The sequence below is a fragment of the Mercenaria mercenaria genome, unplaced genomic scaffold (genome assembly GCF_021730395.1).
Source record: "Mercenaria mercenaria strain notata unplaced genomic scaffold, MADL_Memer_1 contig_622, whole genome shotgun sequence".
Taxonomy (NCBI): Eukaryota; Metazoa; Mollusca; class Bivalvia; order Venerida; family Veneridae; genus Mercenaria; species Mercenaria mercenaria.
This window is the reverse complement of record NW_026463507.1, coordinates 1-12,820: the sequence shown is the minus strand read 5'-3', so window position 1 is coordinate 12,820 and position 12,820 is coordinate 1. Positions and strand designations below refer to the sequence as shown.

General features: G+C 36.4%; 1 protein-coding gene across 1 annotated transcript; it reads left to right on the top strand.

Annotated features, from left to right (window-relative positions):
* Positions 1-7,344: 7,344 nt before the first annotated feature.
* LOC123557829 (uncharacterized) lies at positions 7,345-12,814 on the top strand. Its single transcript, XM_053535978.1, has one exon. It carries the CDS (start codon positions 8,013-8,015, stop codon positions 10,101-10,103), a length of 2,091 nt encoding a protein of 696 aa, XP_053391953.1. The 5' UTR covers positions 7,345-8,012; the 3' UTR covers positions 10,104-12,814.
* Positions 12,815-12,820: the final 6 nt, after the last annotated feature.

Genomic DNA, 12,820 nt, shown 5'->3' with positions numbered 1-12,820 from the left:
ACGACATTGTGACTGAAATCATTAGTCCTCCACCTCTGATTCATGTGGGGAAGTTGGCAGTTACTTGCGGAGAACAGGTTTGTACTGGTACAGAATCCAGGGACACTGGTTAGGTTAACTGCCCGCCGTTACATGACTGAAATACTGTTGAAAACCGGCGTTAACCGCCCCCCCCCCCCCCCCCACCGCAAAAAAAACAAACAAAAAACAATTGATCATGCAAAATAAAGTAGCACTTTACGAAAAAAGAAAGTGTAACGGATAAGATGAATCAAATAGTTGTTCTGTCCGAGATCTTACAAAAAAATCACACAACCAGATCTATTATCATAAATGTATGAAAATTACAACGTTGTTAAAGCAGCCAGTATGCCTCCAGATTTGGCTAAAAAATAATATTTCTTTCAAATTGAAGTTTGGTCATATTATGAACATTAGAATGTGATTTTTTTGTTTCTAACATATTTTAAAAGTTCCAAATCAAGAAAAAAAAGATGACCGCGTCGGGAATCGAATCCCGGACCGCCGCGGCAATAGACATTTTCCCGTCGTCGTATTAACCAATAGCGCTATAGCTGAAGTAGTGAATAATGACTTCAAAATATAGATACTTTTAATGGAGACAGTTTACCTGGAGTAAAAGCGTGACAAACCCTTTTCGGTTTTCATCGCAAAAAGTAGTAAAAACAGCAAATTCTCATGTTTCCGTAACATAAAGTTTGTCAGTAATTAAGTTTTAAAGCCTTCTTAAGAAATAAAGCATTTATTTCAAGATATCTAAAAACAAAATTTGTTGTTGTTGTCGAACGATCTGGAGACGTCATCCTGAACGATGTGAAATTGATATGCTTCCAGAACGGATATATCAACGAATAATTACACACGTGTTACCTTAAATACCAACCGAAATATGTTATGTGTATACGTATTTGGTTTTTTTTTAATCAAAGCATTGAGAGTACTGATGGGTAGGGGCAATTCAGCTGTATTTATAACATTGCAGAATAGATTAACTCCGGAAATCTGAGGAAACTGGAGCTGTCACTTGAGTGTTTAATGACTCCAATGGTAGACGAAGATATTGCACAATAGCTGAGTCTGTGTCAAAAATATTAAATAATAAGAGAGGTAAAGATAAAGTGTAACAAAATACTATATAAGTATAATTCAAAGCATAAAGAGGACATAATTCTTAAAATAGTGATGCAAGAGTTATGCACCTTGTGTCCTATAATGTGGTTTATGGTGTGGAACAACTACTTCAAGTTTGAATCAAATGCGTTTCGTAATAACTGCGATATAGTGAAAATGCATCAAAATTAACCATAAATTCTAAGTAAAAGGGGGCATAATTCATGAAAAAATGGAGCCAGAGTCTTGCCCCTTGTGTCATATGATGGGTGGACCAACTATTTTAAGTTCGAATCAAATCCATTTAGTAATAACTGAGATAAAGTGAAAGTGTATCAAAACTTTCACCTGAAATTCTAAATAAAAAGGGGCTAATTCATGAAATATAGGTGCAAGATTATGGCCCTTGTGTTATAAAATGTGAGTGATGATGTTGAACAACTGTTTTAAGTTTGAATCAAATCAATTCAATAATAACTGAGATATAGTGAAAGTGCATCAAAACTTTGACCTGAAATTCTAAGTAAAATGGGGATAATTCATTAAATATTGGTACCAGAGTTATGGGCCTAGTGTCATATGATATGGGAGGTGATGTGGTGTGGAATAACTACTTTCAGTTTGAATAAAATCCATTCAGGAATAACTGAGATAGAGTGAAAGCGTATCAAACCTTAAACCTGAAATTCAAAGTAAAATGGGGGGATAATCCATGAAATATTGGTGTGAGAGTTGTGGCCCTTGTGCCATATGATGAGGGTGATGATGAGGAATATCTATTTTAAGTTTATTGCTAATTCATCAAGTAATTACGATAAGGAGAAAAAAGTGAAAGTGTTAAAAAAACTTTAACCAAGGTGGGGACGCGGAAAGACGCAGACACGGGGGTAAGTATGATAACTCGCAATATACTTTGTATAGTCGAGCTAAAAACAGAGCCGTATGATGTGGGTGATGATGAGGAGTAACTATTTTAAGTTTAAAACAAATTCATCAAGGAATTACAGAGATAGGGAAAGTGCATTAAAACTTCAACCAAGGTGCCTAAGCGGAAGGACACCGACGCCAGGTCGAGTAGAGCAGCTCTCCATACTTCGTATAGTCGAGCTAAAAATGCTTTCAAGGATATGATGAGTCGGCCCTATTTGCAAGCAAATCTCTATTTAAAAACCCAGAGGATAATTCTTTGTGCCTAAAAAACACTCTTGTACCTTTATGTGACATTGGTTCTGGCTTTGCAAATCAGTGTAGATCACAATCAGCATGCACATCTGATCGTGATCTGCACTGTTTGCCATTTGGTCAGTATCTTTTTAGTAAGCATCCATTTTTACAGTTAATGGTAGTCTTTCCAGATTCAAAGATGGAAATATTCATTATTGAAATTTAGCAGGGTAAGGGTAAACAGGACAGCAATGTGGAATATGACTCGAGAGACAGTGTGTATCTAACTCCCCCAACATGTTACAGCAGCATTAATATTAAGCGTCAAATGGTTCATAAAAATATTTCCCCCAATTTTCAACATCACGAACTTTCCAAAAACTTTCAGGGTTCAAAAACTTGAATTCAACCACTCTTTTCCTGCAATACCAGTATTATATTTCATGCAACAGCCATATAAGTCATCAGAGTACAGGCTTTTGGATACTCTTCATTTGCACCCAAAGAGGTTGGCTCTCGGGCGAAAAATGTGAGAATTTAACTTGTAATAATTTTGTTTCCTTTTTTTTTTTTTTTTTTTAGTTTTTTTTTCGATTCCTTTGAAGCATTTCAGCTAAAACAGCTAAAACATTTCAGTTTCAGAGATGTTAACTGATCACATGTTTGACTTTGCGGGAGTGTAATAAAGCCAATGAATAAAAATGAGTATAACTAGTGTAATAAAGGTTTGACGTCGACATGGTTTAAAATATATATGAGACGTTGGTCAAAGTAAAGCATCTCATTTTAAACTGAGGGTCTAGCACTGCTGCCAGTTAGTATGTATCATTAGTTTTGTAGTCAACCATTCGTTTTTTCATGGACAGTTTTAGCGCAGAAACCATTTTGTTATTGTAAGTCATTGATAGTTTTTCAAGCTTATGTTCAATTCCAAGGGTCACTGGCACGGTCAAACTAGCAGACACAGTGTTTTGCTTCTGAATGAGTGTTGTTGCAGTTGCAAAGGGGTTCAAAATTTCACACAATTCACGCAACAGTTTATGTTCATAACTTGTAAGTTGAACTGTATCATGTCTATTCAGTTTTACTTCCTTAACATCCTGCACTGACTTGATCATAATAACTTGAGAATTCCACTATGTATCATTAGCGGCCTGCAATCTTTTTCACCTTCAAGGATATCTGTGGCTTGAAGTGAGTGTCGTACATATCTTACAATACTTGAAGCTTTTCCAAGTACAGTTCGTAGGTGAGGAGAGATCTCCTTCAAGCCATCTCGTACTACCAACTGTAGAGTATGTGCAAAGCATTTACCATGTTTAGGAAAATCTTCTTCTGGAATGGGACTCTTGTTTGTTTCATGCTCTGATTCATCATCCGAATCATCTTCACTGTTACTATTGACAATAACAGTCTCAAGTTCACCTTGATAACCTGGCAAACTGAAGTCAAATGCTTTTATCATGTTTGACGCATTGTCACTGATGATGGTACATATCTTTTCACCGATTTCATAGTATGCCAGATCGTCTTCTATCCTTGTCTGATTTTTCAGCTGTATGACATCCCTTGAACCGTTTGCAGGAAATCATATCTGACTCTAGTGTCCAGTCCTAAATAAAATGTGCCGTAATTCCTAAATAGCCTTTCATTTGGCGATTTGACCATAGATCAATAGTTAAGCACACGCTTCGAGCAGTTTGTAGTTTTGACTTCAGTTTAGCCTGAATTGCAGCTGATCTCTCACGTAAACGTGTTGAAGAAAGATCCTTCCTAGAGGGAACTTGGTACCTAGGTTCAAGCGATTTGAGAAGCGTTTTAAACTCACTACTTTCTATGGTGGAGAGCGGTATTAGATTTCCAGCGATGAAATGAACAAGGGCATCTGGCGAGGATCTTTTGCAGCGTATTTATTGGAAATGTTGATTTCATGAACGTGTTGACTGAGGGTTGGGCAGGTGCAGTCTCCTCACTGGTGTATAATTTACTTCCCATGTAAATGTCTCTGTGCTTTTTCTGAAACAAATTTGTCATAGTTATAGTAAATACAACATAATCATATATATAGTACACAGACAATTGTAAAGTGTAAAGAGACTTTTGGAGGCTAGTGTATATAATCCATACTTGAATCATTCAATGTAAGAGTTACAAAATTAAGCTGGTGTAAAATGTATTTTGAAATTAACAGACTACATTAACATATAAAAGATAATGCTCTTACCTTCAAATGAGTTACAAAATTCGACGTTGTTTTAACATTCCAAGATATGAATGATTTACAGTGTTTGCACTCTGCTTTAACAGTTCCTTCGGCAGGTATATCATCCGGAATTTGGAAATGCTTCCTAGCAGCCATACTAACAAGACTGAACTACTCTGGGTGCAAATTATTTTATAAAAGGCACAAATATATTTTCAGGCAAAAGAATAACAAAGGACTAAACAATGTTGACATCTGAGGAAGATTAGTATACAAGAATGTACCTTGAATAGTGTTAACTAAACTTACCAAATCATGGTCACAGGCTAAGAGCAATTATGAAATTCAGTCTTTTTTTATATTTCTTGAATAAATAGGGCCGTTTCCCACATTAACTTTACTAACCTTTAAATCCCCGTACAAATTAGTGTATGGTGATTTTAATTGTGCCCTGAGGCAAAGTCCAGGCTGATGTATGAAATTGGGTATACCTAAATCATGTGATAATTGTCAATCAATATCCTGAAAGTGTAATCTTCTAACCATACTTGTTAATTGCCACACATTTATGACATGTATGACCACAATGCTGTACATTATAAGGTAATTATCAGCCTCATATATAAACAAGTAATCATATATTAACCGTAAAAAAATCATGATTACAGCCTAATTTTCTTCATTAATCGATTAAATTATTAATCATTTATCAGCAAAAAAGAATGATTAATGATTAATGATGATTAATGAAAATATTAATCGATTATTAATCATTATGATTACTTTAATCGATTACCCCATGTCTGCCTCCATTTCAGAATTATTCCTCGAATTCCTGGAGTTTGAACCTCTGTGGGACGTTCCAAGTGTCCGTTTATATCTACTCGTGAGTTATTTACGTTGGGCGCCAAATGTATCAAACTGAAATTACTTCAGCCCGACCGGGAATCAAAACCGGGACCTTTCACACCTAAGGTGGACACTCAACCACGTCGCTATAAAAGCTAGCTCAATAGCAAGGAAGTATAAGTGCACCCTGATGCTCTACCCCACTACAATAAAATCACCACTTTTTAGTCAGTTTTGGTAACAAGATGTAAATGATGTTTATGGACTCTTGCATATGTAACAGTCTCTATTTCAAAAATGAAATGTTTGTATCCTTCACGTTTTCAATTTTCAGCAGCTTACATTGATCAACCTTATTGAAGAGTTTATTTTTTTCCTCCTAATTTTCTACACAGAACTTCATTGTTACACAAACAACCTGTTTTTACTGTAACTTGCGTTTTTGATTTCTATTCTCAAAGAGCTATAGACCTACACATTCCGGCTCTGAAATTATAACCAGATTCCTCTAATGTGATGACTAGCCTAGTTAATATATCAACATTTAATGTTTATTGTTGTCCCGATCCTGACGACTTTTCTCATTTCTTAGTATCAAAATGAATATACCCTTTCCGTAGCCGTAACGTACTGAAACGTATTAGCCTCTGATGGCCCTTTCACGCTTCCGTAGAATCAACATTTATACCACGAAATTCATTTCAAAAATATTTCTGACATGCCTAGGTCTGCAGCTCTCAAATACGAAATATCTGACATCCGAGACATATACTGACATCATAAAGGACCTTTTCAACGATTTGACGAAGTTCCAGAAATCTCCATATACCCTTGCTCCGTTACGAACCCCTGTGGGATTTGTGTTAGCTGAAAAGGTTACAAGTATTTTCAAATCGTAAGAAAATGTTGAAAATTGACTCCGCATTAGCAAAAGGAAAAAAGTCAACGCGCATATTTTAGACGGGGTAACCTATGCGCGTTAACCCTGGCTATAGACCAATGCAAACGCGACTTTAGCCCGAGTTTGTATTTTTGTTTTCTTTACTTCCGGAAAAAACTGAAGGTCGTCTGACGTCATTTTCTGTATTGTCAAAAACATACGTATGCCTGGCGAGATTGTATAAATATGTGGCAACGCTTGTTAGACATTAGAAAACTTGAATAAATATGGGGAAAAGACGCTTGTACCTTGTCCCTATTCATAACTCTAGTTACCTCCCCTGACCATCCGTCCGACTGAAATGAAATGAAAATGATAATTACTTTACGAGTTGGACTAGCTTGTACCTTACTATACGGAACACTTCGAAACCTTGGTAAAAGTATCTTGGACATTTATTGTACAGCAAAATTCACGGAAAATGCAAACTGTTCTGAAGCTGTAATTTTTTTCAGGTTTTACTGTAGAAACGTTTTAGAATGAATAATAAATGTGTACACCTTCTAGTGTGATTGTTGGGTTTATTGTCTTTGAAGTAACATATAATTGTGAGTGACTGGTTGCAAGTTAAAACATAAACTGAGTCTGTATAATGAAACACCAGGTGGGCTCAATTATGTACCCCGTTTTCGACCGGTACACCGATTTCGCCCGATTTGTACTCGTTTCAATCGTGATAGATGCGCGCACATCAATCCTGTACACAAGCGGGACACGATCACGTGATAAAATACATTACTGTTTGATCCACCTTCTACATTGATTTCTCTTCCGATTTAACATAACAAATGCTATTGACTTTTAAACTTTTGCTTTATCTGTTTATTGACTGTTATATAACTTTCAGTATATCTCAGTTAAAATAAAAGATGCGTCACAATGCAAAAAAAAAAGAAATGGAAAATTTCTAAAACAAATATTCCCTTTTGATACTGTGTTTTTGCACGATTTTAAAATGGGAAAAGTACGTTTTTGGTCAGAGGTTGACATTATTAAAGGTATATTAAACTATTAAACATTCAAAATCTTCGGAGACCTTTAGAAAGATGTACAATTTATATTTTAAGTCACAATTCACAAAAAAAACTCTGTTACGGATTAGATTGATTAAACAGAAGTTCTGTCTGAGATCTTGCGGCGAAAAAAAACAAACCACTAGATTTATTGTCATACAATGTATTAAAATTGTGACGCTCTAATCAGTGAAACTTAAAACGCTTTTTGAAATAAAGAATGAAATACTGCACGAATGTTCTTTGTTAATAACCTACCTTAAGTCCTGTCTTTTAAACGATTTGAATTCGATATGTTACTAGAAGGACTATTTTGCTTCGTTCTTCACCATTTAGAAGTTTGATAGTTTGTCATTCTCTATGCGCAAAATACACGCTTACCAATAATGGCGAATCGCTAATGGCTGATCGATATCTACAGGTATGGACGATAAGATAACACAGATAAATGTACTTATTGACATGGAGTGTCTACTCTCCGTATTAAAACATCCTGCTAGGACGGATAAAGCAACTAACAATTACACAAGCGTTCACATTCAATATCGACCGGAATATGTTTATTTGCATACGAATTTGGATTTTTATAAAATAAAAATTAATTAATTCCTTGCAAAAGAAAACGTGGAAAGAGATGGGATAATATATATAATGTTCGTTACAAATAAATATCAGTTTTGGACCAGGAACATAGACACTAGTCACAGGAGATATGGAAGATATATCAAGAGATATCGACCAAAAATTTGTGCAAGAAAGAGAAGTTCCAAAAACTGATAACGACAGTGCTTTAATTGATTCAAATTCCGAATCACAAACAAAGTCTGAAACGAACAATAATGGAAACCAAAACTTTAAAGCAGCAAAGGGAGAAGAGTCGCTTTATCATGTTATAGAGAAAGTCCAAACGGAAGCTGTGAGTGAGATAAAACCTGATGATCATGCTGAAGAAGGAGGTTATAGTGGAGAAAATGATGGAGGAAAAAATCAAACAAGAAAATGTGATGCCTGTTTGTTTGATAATATTGACGAAAATGCAACTTCATTCTGTGTGGTTTGTGTCGAGTATCTATGCGAAGGTTGTGCTCGCGACCATAGAAGGAGCAAAGCAACAAGGAACCACACAGTATTAATTCATGATGAAATACCGAAGGATCCTTCAGTTTTCAAGATGATGAAGTCATTGGTGTCCTGCTCGGACCATCCCGAAATGGAAGTGCTCTTTAAATGTGGAAAACATCAGAAGTTTATTTGCACTAAATGTTTAGTCGTCAATCATAGGAAATGTGAGGAAGTAACAGAGGCTTCAAAGGTAAATAGATCTCTTATTGGTGATGAAACCGAATCTTCATTGTTATTGACGTTGAAAAAAATCCATGACGTGACTGTTTCAGTACGGATTGGGAAAGAAGAAAATATCGAGAAACTACATCTGGACAATATTTCTGTTGAAGAAGAACGATCAGAATTCATCAAAAGTCTACAAGAGCATTTGGTTAAGCTTGGTGAAAGTTCTAAAACACAAATGGAAATAATTTTAGCAAAGAACCTTAAAGCATTAGAAGAAGAAGTAGATAAATGTAAGAAAATAGAAAACCAAGAAATTAAATACACAGAGTTACTTAATGTCGCATTGAATTATGGTAGCAACGTTGAACTTAACGTGATTTCTGAATTAATAGAACAAGAAGCCGAAAACTTAGAAACTGAAACTAAGAAGCTCAAAGCAAATGTAGCTGTTCGGCTAAAATTCGAAAGGAGCCAAAGTTTCGCAGATATAGCAGCAATTGGAAATGTACATGTCTTTGAAGACAAAAGAGATAGTTGTAAGGATGAAAACTTGAGCGACGTTATAAATGAGAAATCATCGACCACTGGTGAAAGTTTGCACAAAGTTCCATTAATGCAAAGTGCAGTTAGTAGAACAAAAACCATGCATGATCTTCATCAAACTAACAGTAGCGCCATTATGAAATGTTCTATAAATAGTATGATGGTTTTGTTGGATGGGCGAGTTGTTGTAGCAGACTACAACAACAAAAGTATCAAACTCCTCGGGTTAGATTTTTCTGTCATGAATGAGTATAAACTGTATGGAAAACCAATAGACATGTGCGAAACTTCTAACAATAAATTCGCTGTTTTATTTGATGGTATGAAAACGGTTAGTGAATATATAGTCAGCGAGAATACTGTTTATGATTATGGTGGGTGGTTCCAGACGAAACTCTATCCAATAAGTATTACTAAATATCAAGCAATAGTTGATCACGTTGTTATTTTGTTTTCTGACATTGATAAAAACACACAATTAAACAGATATAACAGTACTATTGAGGTGCAGGTACGTCGTATAGATAATGCTATAATTAAGCGGTTTACTGCCTTCAACTTTGAAATCAATTCATCCCCTGAAATGAATGTAGCGAAGACTGGTCGAATTTATGCGTTGCCAAAAGTTCACAACGCGTTCCTGATTTCAGAAAACGAGAAGCTGCGTTGCTTTACGATAGATCTTGCAAAAACAAACACTCTTAAAGAAAACTGGTGCTACATGAGCTCAGATACATACAGTGTTATAAATGAAATAACTGATATTGATACGGATAAGGAAGGAAATATATACGTTTGTATGAAAGGTTCAAAAAACATCCATCAGATATCAGGTTCCAACTTTATGAACAACAGAGTACTGCTAGCGGTACCAGGAACCCCAATGTCTGTCTGTGTAGATGACGATAGGAGACGCGTACTCATTGGGTGCGAGAACGATGACTTTATCTACGTGGCAACATTAGAGTGACAATTAATGAAAAGGTTATCAGAAAGAGGAAAAATTACAAACGCAAGATATTGCAAGAGGACGCGTTGCACTAATTTTTTAAAGTAGGTGGTACTAATAATCAGATTCAGAAACTTAAACACTTTTTATAGTTGTTCACATATATATTCATGTAATTCTCTTGTCAGATGCACGAAAAGTGATAAAAAAGAGGTAAATGAATGCACTTAAAGCTCCTCGATATAAATATGAATAGTATGGTAGCACTGCTAATTATGTCTCCCCCCCCCCCCCCACCCCCCTCTGGGGGAGACATATTGTTTTTGCCCTGTCCGTCCGTACGTCACACTTCATTTCCGAGCAATAACTGGAGAACCATTTGACCTAGAACCTTCAAACTTCATAGGTTTGTAGGGCTGCTGGAGTAGACGACCCCTATTGAATTTGGGATCACCCCGTCAAAGGTCAAGGTCACAGGGGCCTGAACATTGAAAACCATTTCCGATCAATAACTCGAGAACCACTTGACCCAGAATGTTGAAACTTCATAGGATGATTGGCCATGAAGAGTAGATGACCCCTATTGTTTTTGGGGTCACTCCATCAAAGGTCAAGGTCACAGGGGCCTGAATATTGAAAACCATTTCCGATCAATAACTAGAGAACCACTTTACCCAGAATGTTGAAACTTCATAGGATGATTGGTCATGAAGAGTAGATGACTCGTATTGTTTTTGGGGTCACTCTGTCAAAGGTCAAGGTCACAGGGGCCTGAACATTGAAAACCATTTCCGATCAATTACTAGAGAACCACTTGACTCAGAATGTTGAAACTTCATAGGATGATTGGTCATGTAGTGTAGATGACTCGTATTGTTTTTGGGATAACTCTGTCAAAGGTCAAGGTCACAGGGGCCTAAACATTGAAAACCATTTCCGATCAATAACTTTAGTACCACTTGACCCAGTACGTTGAAACTTCATAGGATGATTGTACATGCAGAGTAGATGACTCCTATTGATTTTGGAGTAACTCCATTAAAGGTCAAGGTCACAGGGGCCTGAACATTGAAACCATTTCAGGTCAGTAACCTGAGAACCACTCGACCCAGAATGTTGAAACTTCATAGGATGATTGTTTATGCAGAATAAATGACCCCTATTGTTTTCGGGGTCACTCCGTTAAAGGTCAAGGTCACAGGGGCCTGAACATTGATAACCATTTCCGATCAATAACTTCAGAACTTCTTGATCCAGAATGTTGAAACTTCATAGAATGATTGAACATGCAGAGTAGATGACCCCTATCGATTTTGGGGTCACTCTATTGAAGGTCAAGGTCACAGGAGCCTGAACATGGAAAACAATTTCCAATCAATAACTTGAGAACGAACCACTTGACCCAGAATGTTGAAACTTCATAGGATGATTGAACATGCAGAGTAGATGACTCCTATTGATTTTGGGGTCAGTCTATTAAAGGTCAAGGTCACAGGGGCCTGGTCATGTAAAATCATTTCTGTAAAAAAAAAACTTGAGAACCGCTTGACCAAGAATGTTGAAACTTAATAGGATGATTGGACATGCAGAGTAGATGACCCCTATTTATTTTGAGGTCACTTGATCAAAGGTCAAGGTCACAGGAGCCTGAGCAGTGACTTGAGAACCACTAGGCCAATAGTGTTGAAATTTAGCGGGATGACTGGACATGCGAAGTAGATGATCCCTATTGCAGCCAACCATCAGTGTCTCTTTGACTTTCACTCCTGACCCCTAATGACTTCTTGCCTATAGGACTTTGCATTGGGGGAGACATGTCTTTTTTTACAAAAGCAATTTCTAGTTTAAATGTAGTATTTAAACAGACGTTAAAACAAGCTCAAATTTGGGGAAACGACACAAAAACACATGTCAATCACACTAACGTCCATCTTAAATTCTTTGAGAATCAAAGTTTCAAAGGCTTGTCTTCGATTGGATCAATTTCCCGTTTCAACGTTTTAAAGGGAAGAAGACGGATGACATGCTTCATTGAAGACAAAGAATATTGGAAAGTTCTAGCGATGCTTTAAATGATAGGCAACCACACAGTGAAGATATTGTCGCACGGAAGACAAGACATACCAGAAGAGATCTGTAGAATAATAACCCTTTAATGCATAGTACGGTCAGTAGAACTAGAGTTATACGTGTACGGTACGGGATTAGAAACGGCTGTGACTCAATGCAGAGTTTGAGCGCTGGTATAAATAACAGACTCCAGTATATGTCGGATTGAAGCAATTTGAACTAAAAGTACTTTAAATGTATATATTTTGTAACCATGGTGATACTTACCCTAACCTTTAGTCAGTATATTATACATTTTGTACATTAAATGCATGCGAACATACAATAATTTGCGAATTTTTGCCGTACGCGACATTAGATAATCACTTCCGGGCATGCGCAGAAAACCGCACCAACTCTGCAGTGAGCTACATCGATTAGAAACACAACCAAATTGGCACGGTGTTAGGGTAAATATCGACCCGTACGGAAAAACTGTAGCGAGAGCCTTTAAAATAACTCCTATAATTACAAGATATATGATACACTAATAATAACCGTTCTTAAAGCTTTACCGTATGGATACGTGTTTCTAAAATGTATATTCCTAGCAAAAAAAAGGTATTTGAAAATTTCCTTGTAAGATTTTTTTCAAATCTCGAATGTCTAAACTTTGAAAGCAGATACAT